The following is a 21,047-nucleotide window of genomic DNA, read 5'->3' as shown; positions in this document are numbered from 1 at the left end:
TAAAAGGCAATGTCATTTACAATGCCAATAGGTCAAACTCTCGCAAATGGGAGACCTATTGCATTGCAAATATGTGCCATACATTATTTTTTAAAGCCTAGGAGAGAGCGTGTCCTGTCTGCAACAGCAGGCAGGACAAAGCTTTTTTAGAAAAAAGTGCTCAGAGGCTGGAATTAAAACCTACCGAGTAACAACACACGTAACAGGGGGTGCCAAAATGAGACAAGGTAGTAGTAAGGAGGGACTACTAAGCCTTGCGACCAATAAACAGCCACATTTTACAGTGTACAATCACACAAGCCAATACAAAATATGGACGGAGAGTGGGCGGAGCTTCAATTCCCTACAGCATTCCTCACTGAGCAGCGCATGAGGTTCCCAGGCGCTACCTAAAAACAACGAGAAATAAGGAAAATGCTACTTACCAGTATGCATCTGTTCTTGGCATGTAGAGCTGCAGAGTTACACACTATGCATAGATGGCCACCTAGTGTTGGGCCCGGATATTTGCAGTTTGTTTTGTTGTAGAAAAGTCTTTGGAAGTCAAGGGATAGGTGACTCCTCCTTTGGATGATACTGCGCATGGGCATCGGCTACATCCCCAGATTGTTTTTCGCCATTAGGGAAGTGATGGAGCTGTACAAGAGGTAGTGATGTCCATGTGATTTGTATCTAATTAAGATAATACTGGAACAGATAAAGGTAGCCGGGGAGGCGGGTGGGCGTCTGTAATTCTACATGCCAAGAACAGATGCATACTGGTAAGTAGCATTTTCCGTTCGAGGCATATGAGCTGCAGATTACACACTATGCATAGATTGTATAGCAGTACCCACACTTAGCGGCGACCACCAGTATCTGTTGCAGTTGTTTGAAACAGTGTTTTTAGTACAGCATGGCCCGCAGTGGCTTGTTGTTTAGTTTGCACATCTACACAGTAATGCTTTGTGAATGTGTGCGGTGTAAGCCATGTAGCTGCTCTGTATATGTCATCTAGGGGAATGTTCCCCGAGAATGCCATTGTAGCCTCTACCTTTCTTGTTGAATGGGCTTTTGGAGGAATTGTTAACGTACGTTTGGCTTTCTGGTAACATATTTGTATGCATTTAACAATCATCTGGCGATCCCCGATTTTGATATTGGGTTGCCTTTATGTGGCAGTGAAAAAGACACAAAAAGTTGTTTTGTTTTACGAAAAGTTTGTGTCCTTTCGATATAGTACAGTAATGCTCTTTTGACATCTAAGGTGTGTAGAGCTCTTTCTCCGACTGTTTGAGGCTGCGAGAAAAATACGGGCAGCTCAACTGATTGATTTAGGTGCAATGGTGAAATGAGTTTAGGAAGGAATTGTGGATTAGTCAGAAGAACCACTTTATTATGATGCATTTGCAAAAAAGGTTCTTGAATAGTAAATGCTTGTAGTTCACTAACCCTTCTGAGAGAAGTAATTGCTACTAGGAAAGCTACTTTCCAGGTTAGGAATTGCAATTCACATTTATGTAATGGTTCAAAGGGAGAACCCATTAATCTTGTAAGAACAATGTTCACGTTCCACACTGGTGCCGGAGGCGTTCTGGGAGGAATTATTCTTTTGAGTCCTTCCATGAAAGCTTTTATAGCTGGTACTCTAAAAAGAGATAGATGTTGTCTATTTTGCAAGTATGCTGCATTGGCAGCAAGGTGTAGTCTGATAGATGTATAGGCTAAATTACACTTTTGAAGGTGGAATAGATATCCTATGATGTGTTGAATAGACAAGTCTAAGGGATTTATTTGGTTGTTTTGGCAGTATATGACAAAGCGTTTCCACTTAGCAGCATAACATGCTCTAGCAGTGAGACGTCTAGCTTCTTTAATAATGTTTATGCATTCTGGAGGAGGGTTGAGGTAACCAAACTATGACCTCAGGAGCCAGATCGCTAGGTTGAGCTGAGCTGGGTCCGGGTGTCTGATCTCTCCTTGGTTCTGTGTTAATAGGCGCGGAGATAGGTTTAGTTTTTGGTGTGGTACTACAGACATCTGCAACAGCGTGGTGTACCACGGTTGTCTGCCCCAAGTTGGAGCGATTACCACTAACGGAAGTAGTGGAAGAGGAGGAAAAGCGTACGCAAATAGTTTTGACCAGTTCATCCATATCGCATTGCCTTTGGACAATGGGTGTGGTGATCTGGCGGCAAAGCTTGGGCATTTTGCGTTTTTGTGGGTGGCAAAGAGGTCTATCTGAGGTTGTCCCCACATTTGAAAGAACGGATGAAGTTCCCACTTGTGGATCTGCTGTGTTTGTCGACTTACCAGATCTGCCATAGTGTTTTGTACTCCTGTGACATGTTGGGCTAAGAGGAAGATCTTTAGCGGTATAGCCCATCTCCATATTTTCTGTGCTAACAGAGAGCTGCAGAGAGTGTGTTCCCCCTTGTTTGTTTATGTAGTACATCACTGTCATATTGTCTGTGCGGACTAAGACAGCCTTGCCTGACACTTGCATTTGAAATGCTTTTAGGGCTAAAACACAGCTAGCAATTCCAACTGATTGATGTGGAGTAACTTCTGTTGCAGTGTCCACTTGCCTTGCATGGTGTGATGCAGTAGGTGAGCTCCCCAGCCAGAGAGCGATGTGTCCGCTGTCATGACTATTTGTGGAACTGGCTCTAAAAACGGTCGCCCTTTGGAAAGGTTTTTGGTGTTCCACCATTGCAGAGAACGATGAGTCCGACCGTCTACCAACACTAGGTCTGTCAATTGACCTTGAGTCTGGCTCCATTGGCGTGCTAGGCACTCTTGAAGTGGACGCATTTGCAGTCTTGCGTGAGGTACTACAAATATGCAAGATGCCATCATTCCTATGAGCTGCATGAGCACTCAAGCTGGTAGCGAGTGTTGCGGTTTGAATTTTGTTAGGAGAGTTTGTACACTTGTTATCCTGGCTGGAGAGTGATAAGCTAGTGTTAGTTGGGTGTTTAATGTAGCGCCGAGATAATGTTGTATGGGTGAGGGTTGCAGATGCGATTTGGTGTGATGTACTGTGAATCCCAAGTCGTGAAGCAGTTGAATAGTAGCGTGAGTGTGTTGCACACACTGGCTGTATGAGCTGGCTTTTATGAGCCAGTCGTCTAGAAATGGGAAGACATGAATATGTGGTCTTAAGTGCGCTGTACTACTGCTAGGCATTTGGTAAACACCCTTGGCGTTGTTGTGACTCCGAATGGGAGCACTTTGAACTGGTAGTGCTGCCCATCTAGCACAAATCTGAGATTTTCTGTGCCCTGTGTGGATGGGAATATGGAAGTAGGCGTCCTTGATATCTAGAGTGACAAGGACGTCGTTTAGTACTAGCAGTGGACTTGCTGGAGTGTGACCATATGAAAATGATCCAACTGTATGTAAATGTTTAGAGGTCTGAGGTCTAGGATGGGTCTTATAGATCCGTCCTTCTTTGGTATTAGGAAATATAGGGAGTGTACTCCTTTGTTTTTCTGATGCTCTGGAACTATTTCTATTGCATTTTTCTGCAGGAGGGATATTACCTCCTGTCTGAGCAATGTTAAATGTTTCTGTGACATTGGACGCTGCCTGGGTGGTATGTTTTGGGGGTAGATGTTCGTTCTAGACAATAACCTGATTGAATTATTTGGAGCACCCACCTGTCTGATGTGATGTTTTCCCAGGCTGGCAGGTATTGTTGGAGTCTTCCCCCGACAGGAGTGGAATGGGACGGGGGAAGGGAGTTATTGGGCAGGGGTAGAGGCAGAACGTGAGTTGTTATTTTTACCCTTGCCTTTGTTATTGTTACCCCTGTAACCACCCCTTTGGTAGCCCTTGCTGTAAGTGGACTGTGTAGGGGCTTTGTACGAGGTAGAAGCTGTGTCTGAAGTATATCCCCTGGTGGCACCTTGATAGGATGAGCGACGAAATGAACGTCTGGGAGCCTGCGACTGCAGGGCTCCCATAGATTTGGCGGTGTCTGTATCCTTTTTCATTTCTCTAGTGATACATCTACATTGGGTCCAAATAGGTGTTGCTAATCAAAGGGTTGATTAAGAATGGCACTTTATACCTCAGGTTTGAACCCTGATATACGTAGCCAGGCGTGTCTGCGTAGTAAAACGCTGGTGTTAACTGCCCTAGAGGCAGTATCTGCTGCATCTAGTGCACACCGAATAGAGGTGTTTGTGATGTTTTTCCCCTCTTGGATAAGCTTGTTTGCTCTATCCTTGTACCTGTCAGGGAGGTGTCTCATTAATGACTCTAACTCGTCATAATGTGCCCTGTCGTATCTGGCTAATAACGCCTGTGTATTGGCGATACGTCACTTGTTTGCTGCTTGAGACGCTGCTCTTTTCCCTGATGCGTTAAGTAGCTTAGACTCCTTATCTGGTGGTGCAGCCTCACCTGATATTTGTGAGTTTGCTCTCTTGCGTGCATTGGAAACTACAAGTGAGTCCAGTGGTACTGGGCCTTTAATATATGCTGGGTCTGAGGGGGCAGCTTTATATTTTTTCTAGATACGAGGTTTAATGACCCGAGTTCTGACTGGGTCCTTGAAGACTTCAGGAGCTCCTTAATCACTCCTTTAAGCATTGGTAAAATGGATGAGGACCTTTGTGCATTATCAAAGGTATCCATTAGGAAGTCTTCCTCTACAGGGTCTGTATGTATGTCTACCCCATGATATTGTGTAGCCCTGTGGATTAATTCATTAAACCCTATAGTGTCTTCTGGTGGGGAAGGCCATGAGGGGTATAAGTCATCCTGAGGGACATTTGGGGTGGTATAATCATCCCACAGGTCAGGGGATCCTGTAGGAGTGGCTGGATCAGGTATGTTACCCCCCCCTATCATCAGAGCTATCATCCCTGTTGTCATTGTGTGGTATGATAGAGGATGCCGGGAATGCTGTGGTATGGTAGGATGTGGTGAAGGTACAGGTGAAAGAGAAGGGGAAGGCAGTCTTAAGGGAGAGGTAGCCATGTCCTTCTTTGAATGCGGAGCTGGAGCTGGTGTGTCCAGTGGTCGCTTTTTTTAAGCCAAAATTAAATGTCCAGTGATTGGATCCTTGGCTAGAGTCTTTTGAGCAGGGTCTGGATAAGGTAAATCCTCTGCAGGAGGTCGATCTTTAGGTGCGGAGGAAGGTTTGGGCACCGAAGTGGCTTGTTTTGGTTTCTTGACAATGTCTTTCACCGGGGAAGTAGGAGTCTTTTTCAGCTCCGAAGCTTTTTTCGGTTCTGAGGATTTTTTCGGTTCCGGTATGGTTTTTGGATCCGATGGTTTCTTCGGATCCGATGGTTTTTTCAGTTACGGTGGCTTTTTGGAATCCGAAGCGGGTTTGCTTGGTTCCGACCTGGTTTTCGGTGCCGAAGGAGTAGTGGTATGTTTCAGCGCTGATGGTTTGGATGTAGGTGTAGTCGGTGCCATTATCTTTTTCGGTGCCGGTAGATGTGCGCCAGCACCGTGTGAATGCGTACTGGAGCCCGAGTTGCCTTAAGGCTTAATTGGCTTCTAAGCCGGGCCTGAAGATGGGGCAGTAGAAGCAGAGTGTCGGTGTGCACCCGAGGGCAAGGGTGTACCCAGGGACTTCTTTGGGTGTGTCGAGGAAGGGTCGGGGTCGACGGTCTTACTTACGACCCGCTGCGCTGGAGTGATGTCCTCGACATCGGAATCTTCTGCCTCGGAGCTGCTGTCGACGTCGTGTTGTTCTGGAACATTAACGCCTTCTTCGAAGACGTCGTCCGGAATCGGAGCTGAAGATCTTTGAGCCATTGTTCTCCTCGCTCCCGGATAGTCTTTTTGGAGCGGAAAGAGGTACAAGCTGAACAGTCTTTCGCTTCGTGCTCCGGAGAGAGGCAGAGGTTACACACTAGATGAGGGTCTGTGTGGGGAAACTTCGACCCACCTTGAGGACACTTTTTAAATGGCGTTCTTTCCATGAGCTGGAGTCGAGGCCTAGCTAGGCCCGAAGGCCGTCGACGACGACCGGAATCGAGATCCTCGATGTTGAAGAGCCGCGTCGACTGGAAAAGTGTTCAAAACTAAGTTTTTGTAAGTTGGTGAGGATTGCGCGCCAAAGGAAATTGGTTCCAACACGGAGCGCTGGAAACCCACCCGAGCCCGGTGGCGGAATAAAACAATCTGGGGATGGAGCAGATGCCCATGCGCAGTATCATCCAAAGGAGGAGTCACCTATCCCGTGACTTCCAAAGACTTTTCTACAACAAAACAAACTGCAAACATCCGGGCCCATAGATGGCCATCTATGCATAGTGTGTAATCTGCAGCTCATATGCCTCGAACATATATGGTTCCTCGGTAGGCCTCCCCTGGGGAGGGGTAGCATTTTGACGCATTCCCAGGTCTACCACTAATGGTAAATCTGGGAATGCGCCAAAATCCATGGGTGAATGTGTGCAAACTCCCACACTCCACCCATGGAAGCCTCCCTGGGGCAGAGTAACGCAATGCAGCGATTTGTGTGCACTGTGTTACTCCAGATTTATCAAGCCATGCAGAGTGACCTTGTGTGGCTTGATAAATTTGACTTTAGTGTTGCGTCGCCCTTGGGCCACCAAGGGTGCAAGGGCAACGCAACACTATGATAAATATGGGCCCTAATATTTACACTAACAGTGCAGTAAATGCAAAACTTTGCCACATTTTGGGGGGGAAATGTTGGTGAAGAGTGGAGACTCCTGAAATCCTCTGAAGGAAGACAGACTTGCTCACTCGATTAGCCCAATTTGAGGTGGATGTTTGCAAACTAACACTTTAAAAGATCACCAGGCTGGTGTAAAGACTCTATTGTGGAGTAAGCAGGTTGGTGCTTTGATGCATAACTGGAGAGGCGTGTGGATGGGTGTGGCACTTTCACAGTACTGCATGTTGTACGTGCAGTCCATAGATATATGAATATTAAGCATGTCTGCTTTTGGGTGGAGCATGGAGAAGTAAAGAGTCGTGAGATCTCAAGGTCACGCAAGGGAGTCCTGATGGGACACGCAGTCCTGTCTTCTGCCGCCTGCCCTACCCTCCCTGCTCTCTCAGTCACTCGGCACTATTCCCCACTGCCTCAGACATCTTAGTATGTAGTAATTGGGATGGGAGGCGTAGTAACTGAGGACATGGCACTGGCCATTATCAGTGGACTGGTTGCCAGAATACTGACAGGTCTATAATGGATACAGAAAGGAGATCTGAGTTTCCAAATGCAGTTTTTCGCCTCCAAACTCGCCGAAAGCTGAGAGCTGCCCCGAAGCCCGCCTCAACCATGCCAAGCTGTTCTCTGCCAGGGATAATCTTTCCTGACAGGGTATCAATATCTTCTTTAGTTGTTCTACCTTAATTTAAAATTTAATATCCCTATCAGTAGACAGGCTCTGCTCGGCGGCTGCACTTGCAGACCTGCTCTCTGGCTGCCGATTTTATTTCCTAGGAAAAAACACAGGAAGGAGGGTGTCGCACCTCGCTGCGCCTTTGTGATGAGGTAGAACATCCATAAAATCATCATCCCATTCCCTCTCCCCCGCCGTCACCAGTGCCTCAAGAGCCGCCCAGCCCGCCTCCTCCCAATGTCTCTCTTATTAAAAAAAAAAAGTTTAAAAAAAGTCTCGATACATTCATAGTATCCATCAAACAAAAGATGCAATGAGTGTAAGAAGTTGGTTGCTGTAATACAAACGAGCAGCCCACCTCTCATTCCTTCTTTCATTTAGTTGTTTCCCTGTGAAATGGATCCAAAACAAACAAATCCGCGAGTGGTGCACGCGCGTGCCACAGCAAGAGATGTGGTTTCAATTATCGCGCCAGTGTCTGGGCACGATCATTTTTTTTTTTTTTTTTAAACTGTCATTTTCTGAAAAAAGATGCAGTACAATAACACATGACAAGGTATGAGCTCCGTAACATGACATCGCGCAGGGTGTAAAATCACTTCCAAAGACAGCCATGTGCAAAACAATGAGTGGTGAAAGGGCAGCCGTCAGTCCGTACAAACAGTAATGTGGCGGCGCTGTGTTCCCGGGTCATCCAGTCCACTGGGCTGGACCGCATGCCCGGCGGACGCTCCAGAATAATATGTGCAGCGATGACCGGACAGGGGACAGGTGGAAGTCAGGCAGCAGCCAGCACCGGTGGCCGCCGTGGGCCAAGGGCCGGCGGGGAGCGCGGGAGAGGCAGCAGCGGGGGGAAAGAACAGGCAGCACATGCATAGGGCGGGAGCAGAGTGGGAGATCAGGTATTGGCCACATCCGTGGCCGCTGCGGACCCAGGGCTGGCGGGGAGCGCAGGAGAGACAGCACCACTCGAGGAGGAACGGGAAAGAAGATAGGCGACCAAGGGACCCCAAATGTTAACGGGTCACGATTTAGCAGGCATAAGATCCCAAAATTCAGAAAGGAGCGTTTGACAACGGGATGCATCTGCAAGCAAGTCCACAACAACAGGGGCGGGAGGGCGGCCCCAGCACATCGCAATCCTGCGTCTCGCCAGCAGCAGGAGCATAGCAATTAGCTGACGAGAAGCGTCTGGGCTCGGCTTGACAAAACCGAGAAGACAGAGGAGGGAGTCCAGGTTCACGGTGGCGCCGGTGATTTCAGATACAGTAGAGCAGACCTCCATCCAAAACCCCTGCACCCTCGAGCAAAGCCAGGACAGATGAGCTAAGTCCGCGGCTGGTGCCGAGCATCGCCTGCAAGAGTCCTCCGGACTCAGTCCCAAGCGATGAAGATACACCGGAGTGCGATAGAACCTATGCAAGAATTTGAAATGAATCAGGCGGAGTTGGTAATTTGGGGAGAGTTTAGAAGTTTGGTTACAGCAGTACGACCAATCGGCGTCAGATGTCCACGCCGAAGTCTGCACTCCACGCATCACACACCCGAGTCGATGAGATGGGGGATGCTATAAGCACGAAGTCATACAATCTGGTGACAAGCTTGTGCGGGGACTCCGAAGTGTATACAAAATCCAGTGCCGGGAAAGTGGGCAGTGGGTGCGGGAAGGTCGGGTGCAATTTCCGACAGGTGGCAGGCAGCTGAAAAAAGAGGAGTGTGTCCATCAAGGAGGGGGACTCAGGGAGGGAGTAAAAGGAGTCATCCGGGTACAGATCCGCAACGGTCTTTAGACCCCGAGACACCGCGTGGCGAGACATGCTGGAGGACTGCAGGGGCGGAAAATCCGGGTGATCGACGATGGGTCCGGCGTAAGAGGATAAATGAGACAGACCTGATAGGCGGCAAAGATATAGCCATGCCAAGCGCAGCGTCTCAACAGTGTTTACTTCCGCCCGGGGAGGAACCGCAGGAGCGAAAAGTGCCATGGATAGAGGCCAAGGGGAGGCAACATCCAGCTCCACCGCAACGTGGGGTGGGATGCAGCCAAAAGTGAAGGAAACTAGCTTGTGCGCAGAGAGCGTACAATTTAAAATTCCGGAGCATCCAGTCCGCCGGCCGACATAGGCAAGGTTAGGATGTCGTAAGCAATCGTGGGATGTCGCCTGGCCCAGATCGGCGATACTACTAGCGACCGATGTCGGCAGAAAAAATAGAAGGTGAGAGAGATAGGTATGTTAGAAAAGAGGTAAAGAAATTTGGGGAGTACCACCATCTTAGCTATGGCAACTCGGCCCGCCAGGGAGAGTGGCAACCGGCTCCACTGGGGGACCTTAGACTCGAGCCAATACTCGAGCCAATCTACCGCGCGGCCAAAGTTGGAGCGCCAGAGCTCATCTGGGTGTCTGCTCAGCCAAATCCCCAGAAAGCGTGTGGGGCCAGAAGCCCACTCAAAAGGATAATCTGGCGCAAATGAATGAGTAGCGTCAGTAAGGGGAAAGAGCACCGATTTATTCCAATTGATCTGGACGTCCGATAGTCTGCCGAACCGGATCACCTCCCGTACCAGGGGACTTAGGTTTTCTCGGGGGTGTCGAACATAAAGAGTGACGTCGTCAGCATACATGGAGACCAGGAGGGAGCGAGATGAAAAACCGATACCTCTGTGGGTATGGTGCTGCCGCAGCAGAGCAGCCAGGGGTTCCATAGCGATGGCAAAAAGCATGGGCGACAATGGAACAACTGGTTCCACGCGAGATGGTGAAGAGATCCAACACCAGTCCATTTATACGAAGTCGAGCCGTGGGAGCAGCATAGAGTAAACAAATGTTCTGCAAACAATGGGCACTGAAACCCATTCGGGAAAGGATGCAAAATAGAAAGGGCCGTTCTAGGGTGTCAAACGCCTTTGGGGCGTCAAGCAGTGCCGCCACAACCGGAAGATCAGGGTTAATTTGGTGTATTACATAAAAGATAGTACGGAGATTGTGTGAGGTGGCTCTGCCCGGGATGAAGCCAGATTGATCGGGAAGGGCAATGGTGGGCATTAATAATAAAAGGCGAGAGGCAATCAGCTTAGCGAAAATCTTATTGTCAATGTTAATAAGGGAGAGGGGGCGGTAGGAGTCACAGCGGTCAGCAGGTTTGTCGGGCTTAAGAAGATGGGTCAGCGAGGCCTCGCGGAGAGACGGCGGGAACGTGCCAGTATCGAAGGATTCATTGAACATGGCGGCAAGATGCGGGACCAGAAGAGCGGCAAACGCTTTATAAAAGGCTGCGGGCAGGCCATCTAGACCCGGTGCCTTGTCGCTCGGGAGGCTGTTGATTGCCGCCAGGATCTCCTCCCTCAAGAAGGGCTCATCGAGGAATTTACGATGATAGTCCGCCAGCCAGACTAACGCGATGGACTCGAAATCTTGGTTGAAATCCGCTGAGGAGGGAGGGGAGCCCGCGGAATAAAGACTGGAGTAGAACGTTACAAACGGGGCCCTGATCTCCTCTAAGGACGTGGTGCGATCCGGGCCTCCGTCTCTAAGGGCGGTGATGTAAGAAGCTGCTCGCAGGTGTCTCAATAGGTTGGCGAGGGTACGCCCAGGACGATCCCCCTCGTGTCTGGGCACGATAATTGAAACCACATGGCAGTGGTGCGGGTAACCAACACCAATAGGCCATGGGCGGAGCAACGTGCCCGCATTTGGCCAATTGCGTGCTGTCTTTGATAATGAGACACACGCAAAGGCCAATAGCATGGGCCAAAAGGAAAAGCATGTGCGTGTGCGATTCCTAGGTCCGTTTTCGAACCCCCCTACATGAGGTCTCCCGCTGCGCGCGCAGTGCTGCGCACTGCAACGCAGGAGCAAGACCTAAAAAATTAGATATTCAATTGTGACTCTCACCACTGTCAGTTTATGGACAGTCGATAAATTCCTGAAGATAAACCCAGCCAAAACTGAGACCTTAATAACCTCCACTTTATTGGTAGCAGAACCGGACACATGTTTATGGCCAGATATAATGTGCATCCCCCCCGATCCTTTGACAGTCGTGTGAAACCTAGCAGTACTCTTTGACTGCACCCTGTTGCCCAAAACCTAATCTTCTCACCTTCACCAAAAGATTTTCCACTTTATTGATCCCTCTTTGCATACACCAGTAGTGAACACTACCATTCATTCTCATCTTGACTATTGCAATTAATCTACCTTGAATCACCAGAGAAAATATTTTGACATTTGCAACTTGCTCAATATGCACAAGTGCTTAAAAATCCCTTCCCGAACATTGCATATGTCTCCAGTAGTGCAATCTCTACACTGGCTTCACGTGCAACCTCTGGTAGCCTTTAAGGGCCTAAGAACTGTCCATAAAGCCCTTCAACTAAGATCACTATTTTTTCAGGGTGTAAATTTTCCTTCTATCAACAGTCACCATGGTCCCTCAAACATGCATACCAATTTTTGCTTGCTGCCACTAGGACCAGCAGAGTTGCTTATGGAGACTACATGTCTAGCAGCGGTCAAACAGTGGAATACTTGCCCTTTGAGTTTGAGGGGAGAAACAAATCTACTCTGCTTTAAACACCAGACGAAAACATTACTTTTTAATAATTAAGTATCTTTTGCCCTTTTTCCCCCAGCGCTTTTAAATTTTATGGTTGTATTTTCCTAAGGTGCCAAGAACCACCTGCGTATGAACATAATGTTTCTTTTTGGATGCCCAATTAAATTAGAATGCAAAAAAGAAAAACTGATTGACCGAATGACAAGCAATAACCCCAATACAGAGATCTGGGCTTCAATCCATCATTATATTGCTCCCCATGTCATTCCAGTTTAAACCCAGCCATATGCAAATCAATCTTGACTCTGCTCCCGATGGGAACAGTCCAGCCCAAACTGCCAGGCCAGGTCCTACCTGGAACGGAATCAAGCATCCTGGTACCAGTTTTGTGGTATCACCCCTCATCAGCCAGGCTAGCTTGCCTCCAGTGGCATGAAGAGCATGGGACGAACGTCTGGGCATACCCGTCCCACTCGGGGTGACACATGCACTGTTCCCATGAGGAGCAGGGTCAAGACTGATTTGCATATGGCTGGGTCTAAAGTGGCATGGTGAGAAAAAGAAGGATGGATTTAACCCAGATCTCTTGACTAGGAGTGAATGTTTGATTTGTTCCGCATTCCGTCCATCATTTGTGTGTCTTTTGATCGCGTATGCTCAGTCGTGGGTCCCAGGCTCACTGTGCCACTGGATTCAAGCTAGCCTGGCTGATATGGGGTGATACCCCAAAATCGGTCCCCAGGTTGCTTGTTTTTGGTCCAGCTAGGACCTGGCTTGGCAGTTCAGACCGAGCAGAGTCAAGACTGATTTGTATATGGCTGGGTCTAAACTAGGGTGGCATGGTAAGGCAAAAGAAGGGTGGATTTAACCAAGCTGTATTGACTAGATGTGAATGTTTGATCTGTTCTGCATTCCTTCCATCATTTATGTCTCTTTTGCTTTCTTGCAATAAAATTAGAAGGCATGTGCATGTCAGAAACAATTTATTAAAGGACCCATTTATGACTGCCATCTATGCGCAGATACATGTTGAGTGATCTCGCTCCCGAAACCACTCTCTCACTACACTAGAAGACTAAAAAGTGTACACTCCTCTAGATTCATCAAATGTGTGTCTTAAATCAATGGCTGAAGAGGGCTGGCCTGAAGCACAATCTTTGTGCTCAGAGGATAATATCTTCGCAAAGTCAAACTTGGTGAAATGCAAGACATTTGCTCTCTATGGAATAATAATGAATTTCACATACAAAAGTTATAGTTTATCATAAGAAAATATGGTATACAGACTTAAGCTAATAAGGAAAAAGGCAAAACAACCTAGTTGAAAGAAAATAGTAAAGCACAGGATATTCAAAGTAAGTGTTATCCTTGTTATCCTTGTTCAGCATTTTAACTTGAGGACAAAGAAAGGTCTCTTTTGAAGAATACTTCAGGTGTGGTTTCATACTTTGTTTCCCTTTCGTACAGCTGCCAACTTAAATGTCCAGTCTAGGCAAAACTGTAAGCAGTTCATATGTAAAGCAAATTACGCATCCATCTTCTTAAATAATAATTAGTACTTACCTACAACAATTTGTTCGATGCAGGTAAGTGGAACATCATGCTCGCCTAGGAGGAGGTTCTTGTAATGGAATTTCTGTTGGAAGAAGATGGGTGAATTCGTATGCATACTATTTATATAGCAAAAGCCTAGTTACATAAGCAACAGAGCACTGCACAACTGTGACAAAATGGGATAAGATAGTTAATTCAACAGGCAGTACAGAGAATGGCTGCAGGAAAAAGAACGGTATCACAAATGAAAAACCACTAGGTGTGGCTTATGGGGGCTATTCAGTAAGGGCCTAATTGCCAAGGGGTTACAAGGAATTTATTAAACTTAGTATATAATGAATTTTTAAATGGGTAGCATCTGAATCTATGGTTTGCCCCACGTGTGAGGCTTTTAGGAAAACGGTCTCATGTCCTCTTTGTATGCCCTGCTGTTAGAAATGGGGGTCTCTAGTTGGCAATGGTTTGACCCTTTCTCCAAGTAGGGACCCTTGCTGCTAGTCAAGGTAAGGGAGTTCCGCCCTTAGACAACCCCTGCTCACCCCCTTGTTAGCTTAGCACTAGCAGATAGGCTTATCACAGAGGCATTGTGTAAAGCATTTATACACCCATACAGTAACACAGTGAAAACACTATAAATGGACACCACACCAGTTTAGAAAAATAGGAAATCTTTATCTAAACAAGACAAGACCAAAACAACAAAAACCCACCATACATATATCAAGATAGCATAAAAAATAAGTTATTCACAAAAATAACGCTTATAGAAACAAATAGCTCCACCTAGGGCTATTACGACGTAGTGACAGCTGAAAAACCCAAAGACTAGCGCCAACCGCAAGGTGAGCGGCAATGGGCCCGGACTCAAACTGACCCAAAGAACGGTACCTTGGTAAAAGGTGAAAACAATGATGGAGCACGGTGTCGGGAAGGTGTTGCTTTGTTGGTGCCGGGAGGCAACCGTTCCTTGCGAACACAGGGGAGGTGAGGCGGTGGTTCCTTACTGCAATGCAGGGGAGGGGAGGCATCTGTTCCTTACTGTTGCTGGGGAGGCAACGTTGTGGTGGTGTCGAGGTGTCTGTTCCTTCCAACGATGTGGGGTCAATGGATTAGAGGTAATCCACGTCAGGTATCGGCTCCGCAATGAAGTACTGGCGTCGGTGATGTCGGGCTGCAGTGCAAGTCGAGCTGTGCACCATGTGCACCATGAGCGTCACGAGTGTTGCTCTCGGCTCGCATGCTGCGGCCTCGGTGACTGCATCAGAGTCGGGACGGTGCGGCGTCAGCAAGCGCCATGCTGCAGTTTAAGACAGGGTGGTGTGTCGTGTACTTCATGAACGGTGCCAATGGCTTTGTTGCAGGTCGCAGTGTCGCTCGCCGGCGTCAATGTTGCTATTTCCCTCTGTGGCAGCTGAAACAGCAGTTCCAGGTGCAGGAGGTCAGAACAGGAGGCAAGCTCTATACCAAGCCCTTGGAGATCTTCAAGCAGGATGCACAGCAAATTATTGGTCCTCTCCTTGGCAGAAACAGCAACTGCAGGCCAACCCCACACAGCAAAGGGGCAGTACTTCTTCAGTTTTCCCAGCTTTTCTCCTTGGCAGAAATTCCTCTTGAATCCAGAAGTATTCTAAAGTTCTAGGGTCTGGGCCCGAATACAGGGGTGTGTAATTTAATAAAATATCTACTTGTCCATGGGGCAGGTTGCTTCATAAATCTACTTGTTCTTTAACAAAATCCACTTGTCCCTTTGGAGCCATGTAGTGCAGCAACAAATTATGGCAGCAATCTCATTATATAGGAGCTCTGATGTAGCGCCTCTGATTATGCCAGGGTTCATACCATAGTAGTGTGTGAATACTTGCAATCCCTTATGTTACCACGTTTCCGCAGATCTACATACTGGGGCAAAAGGTAGTGGTAAGCAATAGTTCCAGGGTTTAAAAGGCTCTTTTGAGTCTGTGCAATTCTATTAACTTGCATGTTTAAAGGTTTTCAACAACTCTTCTCTAATCTTTTCCCACACTGAGAATGTTGGAAATGTACTCCTCTCAACGGCAGATGTAAACATTCTTCCAGAATTCGGAAAAAAGTGGTTGGAGGGAAAGTGAACTTGTAAACACTCGGATATCCGCATGAGCAAATCTGAACATGCATATTTTCTCAAGCTAAAGTGCAGTCCACAAATATTTTCTAGTAGTACCGTTTCTTGTCCTACTTCTGTGAATTCTTGGGAATTCACAAAAGTTGTATAGCTGCACTTAATGCAAGGACATATACGATAGGTGCACTTTTGAAACTTTCTTTAATAATTGGGCCCCTAATTTGGTTTGGCGTTCAGCATGACCTTTTGGTTTATTAAAATTCTGTCAATCTCTCTTTGTATCGGCAGGCTTCACTGCGAGGGACAGCCTTTTGCTATTTCCCAAGTAGCATATCAGAACACAAAGTAGTTTTTTTTCAGTGCCAGCAACTACTGTGGCAGTGTGTGCTTTTTGAAACCAAAAACAATTTTTGCTTTTACCAATGTTTGTTATAATGGTGAGGGCCCGGCAGTTCCCACACCAATAAGGTTTTACAAAAACCATGCCAAAACAATTCACACATTGACAAAACTAAAAAACTGACCACCAATTTCAGACCTACTGCTTTTGCCAATGCTTGTTTATTTTTGTTTCCCATAACCTTATTGACACTGGTTACACTGATTTTCCATTATAAATACGTTTGGAAAATACTAGCAAGCATCAACCCAAGTTACTAAATGATGCTGCAAAGAAATGGAACCTGACATTTTACAGTAGTTTAGCAAAAGGTTTTTAGGTTAAGCCTAGCGGCAGTGTGCATGCGCTGCTTGCTCTGCGAGGCATGGTGTAGTAGAGTATGCTGTGGTAGCCCTCCCATATTTTTCATTGGCTGGGGTCATTGCCCTTGGTAAATGCTGGCTTCCGATTCATTACGAGGCATATTAGTCCCTCCTTGTTATCGCCTTATCGCCATTTGTCACCGCCCATGAGGACTGGACCTTTTACTTGGCACGTTACATGGACTGCTTAATCTAGTAAATGAGCACTATTTTTGTTGTTATTGTCACTGATTGGGACAATAGTGGCTGCTTTTTTGGGTATTTGCATAATGAGCGCCGCACCCGCATTAGGGCCACCGCGATCATTTAAAATTTGAATTTTATATAACTTTCATGTTGAGCGCAGCATCCACTTTTGGGACACAGTGCTCTGTTTAAATTTTTTTCATCTTACTTTCAGAGTGAACGCGGTGTCCCTCACCGCACTCTGTTTATTTATTTTTTTTTACTTGAAAACTGAGCATGGCGCCATTTCAAGGACACCACTGTTTGTTTCTTTTTTTTTTTTACTTTAAGACTGACCGCAGCGCCCACTTCGAGGCCACCGCGATCAGAGTAAAGTTTAAAAAAAAGAAACCTAGCACGGTGTCTTTGAAGCGGCGCCGCACGCCGTTTTAAAGAAACATTTGCAATGCATTAGGTCTCACATTTACACGAGTTGAAGCTATGGGCGTTGTCATTTACAATGCCAATAGCTTAAACTCGTGTAAATGAGAGACCTATTCCATTGCAAATGCTTGTTTTTCCTGCTTTCATTTTTTTATCAAAATTTTATTTTGAAAGCAAAGAATCATCAATCTTGCTTTCAAGCATCAGCAACTATTTGCATCAAGTCAGAGCATTCTGGGAGCATTATACATAGCATCATATCGCTAAACTTTGAAAACGTGTGTACACATTTTTATACTGGAACCACATCAGAAGTGCAGCAGGATCTTACAACATTTACTTAGAACGCTCACCTTAATAAGGGCTTTTAATTAATGAACCATAATTACGAGTTTATACAGCATTAACGAACAAGTTACTTACCTTCGGTAACGATATATCTGTAAGAAACATTAGTTAGTTATAGATTCCTTACCTTAGAATTACCCCCAGGCGTCAGACTGGATCTGGAAAGTTTTTTCGTCAGCAGTACCTCTGCCTGTCTAAAGGTGGCGTCGGTCGGCCCAGCGTTCGTCGTTGGCGTCATGTCGCCGGGATGGCGTTGCGGCAGCTACTCGGACGCCGCCCTCATGCGCGGACGTACGTTCTGTACACGACTTTCCACGCCAGAAACGCAGAGCCATGCAAGACACTGACCACTGGTGCACAAAACTAGGGCCCTGAAATGATAACCTTAACCCTAGAAATCAGTTCGCAGAACGGAGAGGCTAGGTGGGGCGGTAAGGAATCTATAACTAACTAATATTTCTTACAGATATATAGTTACCGAAGGTAAGTTACTTGTTCATCTGAAAGAAACACGTTAGTTATAGATGCCTTACCTTAGAATAGATTCCCTAGCAATACCAACCCCGGTGGTGGGTCTGCGAACCAATCTCACACCAGAAAGTCCTGGAGAACAGAACGGTCAAAGTAGCCGTCTCTCCAGACCTGACCGTCAAGATAGTAGTGTTTTGTAAACGTGTGCAGCGAGGCCCATGTTGCTGCCTGACAGATGTCATTTAGAGGAACGCCTCGTCCAAGAGCAGTAGTTGCTGCAGTCGCCCTGGTAGAATGGGCATGCTGCCCCACTGGAGACTCCTTTGCCAGAGAAGAGCATGCTTTGAGACACAAAATGACCCATCGGGAGATTGTTCGCTTGTGTACAGCCCGACCTTTCCTTGCACCCACATACCCAACAAAGAGCTGGTCATCCACAGGAACTGTTTTGTGTGATCCAGATAGAAGGAAAACGCACGTTTTGGGTCAGGACGGTGGAGCCTCTCCTCCTCTTTCGTAGGATGCGGAAGAAGGTGGGTAAAGTGATGGTCTGCCCAATGTGAAAAGCTGTGACTACCTTTGGCAAGAAGGATGGACGGGTTCGAAGGACCACTTTGTCAGGAGGTTTTGATGAAAGAGCCTAGAGCTCACTCACTCTCCTGGAAGAGGTGATGGCAACCAGGAAAGCAGTCATAAGCGCGAGAAGGCTTAAAGGACAGTTGTGGAGCTGTTCATAGGGAGCACACATTAAAAAGGTCAACCAGATTCAAGTCCCACTGAGGCAGAACGAAAGGAATAGGAGGAAAGAGGTGAGTTATGCCTTTTAGAAAACCATTGACAACCGAGAACTTGAAAAGAGAAGGCTGATCTGGAAGCCAACGGAAGGCAGAGAGATAGCCCTCGATAGTGCCCAGAGCAGAGCCCTGCTGTGCCAAAGAAAGGAGGAACAAGAGAACCTCAGAAAGAGGGGCAGAGAGGGGATCCACCGACAGGCGTATACCGTCTTAGTGGAGGGACGCCTGGCTGCCAAGATTACATCGCAGACTTCAGGAGGCAGGTCCAACGATGTCAACTGCTGCCGCTCAATCTCTACGCAAGCAGGTGGAGGCTGGACAGGTTTGGGTGGAGGACCGTCCCCTGCTGCTGCGACAGAAGATCTTCCTGAAGAGGCAGTCTGATCGGAGGATCGATGTCCATGTTGAGCAGCTCGGGATACCAGACTCTTCGTGCCCAATCCGGAGCCACAAGAATGACATGGGCCCAGTCGCGTCGATTCTTCTTCAGCACTCTGGCAGGAGTGGTATAGGCAGAAAAGTGTACAACAGACCGCAACTCCAACCGTGATGAAAAGCGTTACCTAGCGAGTGCCACCTTGGAAATTCCAATGCACAGAATTGCAGACATTGCGCGTTCTCTTCAGTGGTGAATAGATCTAACCAAGGCTCTCTCCATTGCTGAAAGAGAACTTGCACCACCTCAGAGTGAAGATGCCATTCGTGATCCATCATGCACTACCGGCTGAGGTCGTCCACCCTGGCGTTCAGGGAACCTGCCAGGTGTTGAACCACCAGGGATATGCCTTGATGTTCCAGCCATGTCCAGAGACGGAGAGCCTCTTGACATAGGGTCCACAACCCCAACCCACCCTGTTTGTTGCAGCACCACATGGCGGTGGTGCACCTGCACTACTCTTCCCCGGACAGATGGGATGGAATGCTTTTAGTGCAAGACGAATAGCCCGAAGCTCCAGAAGGTTGATGTGGAGCCCGAACTCCACCGGAGTCCAGAGGCCTCTGTTTCCAGCCTCTCCCATGTGGCTGCCCCATCCCAGAAGGGACGCGTCCGTCACCACTGTGTGGTCTGGTTGGGGAAGGGAGAGGGATCTGCTGTGGACCCAATCCTGGTTCGTGGGCCACCACTGCAATTGCCGTGCAGATTTCCCTGGTGCTGCACCCACTGGAACTTCAGGTCCCTCTGTAGAGCCTGCATATGACAACTGGCATGATCGACCAGCAGGATGCAGAGGCCATGAGGCCCAGCAGTCCCAGAGTCATTCTGACTGAAACCCGGGATAGAGGTTGAAAGATCGGAATCATAGCACGAATATCCCGGACTCGCTGTTCGGGAGGATGGACTCGAAACTGCGTCGTGTCCAGAACCGCTCCGATGAAGAGGAGCTTCTGAGAGGGAATCAGGTGTGACGTCGGCACACTGATGGAGAACTCCAGCGAATGCAGGAGGTCGGCCATAGTCTGGAGGTGGGAGACGACTGCCTGGGGCGAGCCTGCCTTCAACAGCCATCGTCGAGATAGGGGAAGACTGAAACCCCTGATCTGCGCAGATGAGCTGCGACCACCTGGGGGCGAGTGCTTACAATGTTCAACACTCCATCCATCATCCCCTCTGGTTTTGCTTTGTTTGCCCTAAATTGGCAGGGTATGCCCAGACGCGTGTCCCTTTCTCACTTTGCCACTGGATTCAAGCTATCCTGGCTGATGACGGCTGATTAGCCAGAAACCCGTCCCAGGATGCTTGTTTCCGGTCCAGGGAAGACATGGCTTGGCAGTTCAGGCTGGACTGTTCCTATGAGGCACAGGTTCAGACTGATTTGCATATGGCCATGTCTGAACTGGGGTGTCGGAGTGAGCTAAAGAATGATGATGGATTAAACCCAGATCAGTTGACTGGAAGTGAGTGCTTGCAATGTTCATCATCCCCTTTGGTTTTGAGCTGGGACCACCGCCATCACGTTCGTGAACACCCAAGGGGAGCTGTTAAGGTTAAAGCGGAGCACGGTAAACTGAAAATGCTCGTGGCCTACCGTGAATTGCTGGTAACGTCGGGGGCGGCAAGGCGGGGATGTGAAAATAAGCGTCCTGTAAGTCCAACGCTACCAACCAATCTTCCAGGTTTAGGACAGACAAAACACGAGCAAGCGTAAACATCTTTAACTTCTCCATCCAGAGGAAGCGGATGACGTTCCTGAGATCCAAGATAGGACGCAGGCCCTGGTCCTTCTTGGGGACCAGAAAGTAGTGGGAGTAACAACCACAACCTACTTCTGGGACAGGAATGCGCTCGATGGCTCCCTTGGCCAAGAGAGCCATAACTTCCTGGTGGAGAAGGGCCAGCTGATCCTCCGAAATGCGGTGGTATTGCGGTGGCATGGCTGGAGGGGTAGCCTCGAAGGGAAGGGAGTAGCCCCTTCAGACTATATGCAAAACCCAACTATCCGACGCGATGGTGCGCCAATGGGGGATGTGATGGCGAATCCTGCCACCCACCGGCGTTTGATGGGCCTGAAATGTCGGACTAGAAAGGTT

The 21,047-nt window shown here is 47.8% G+C and overlaps 1 protein-coding gene across 1 annotated transcript in view; it reads right to left on the bottom strand.

The window, feature by feature from the left end:
• The window catches only part of MTMR10 (myotubularin related protein 10), a 434,430-nt gene that overhangs the window by 250,367 nt on the left and 163,016 nt on the right, over window positions 1–21,047 (bottom strand). The window contains exon 4 of the mRNA XM_078684918.1: window positions 13,443–13,515. Coding sequence (XP_078541044.1) covers window positions 13,443–13,515 — 73 coding nt within the window. The remainder of the gene's footprint in view (window positions 1–13,442; window positions 13,516–21,047) is intronic.

The sequence above is a fragment of the Lissotriton helveticus genome, chromosome 3_2, assembly GCF_964261635.1.
Source record: "Lissotriton helveticus chromosome 3_2, aLisHel1.1, whole genome shotgun sequence".
NCBI classification, from domain to species: Eukaryota; Metazoa; Chordata; class Amphibia; order Caudata; family Salamandridae; genus Lissotriton; species Lissotriton helveticus.
This window is presented reverse-complemented; position numbering and strand designations above follow the sequence as displayed.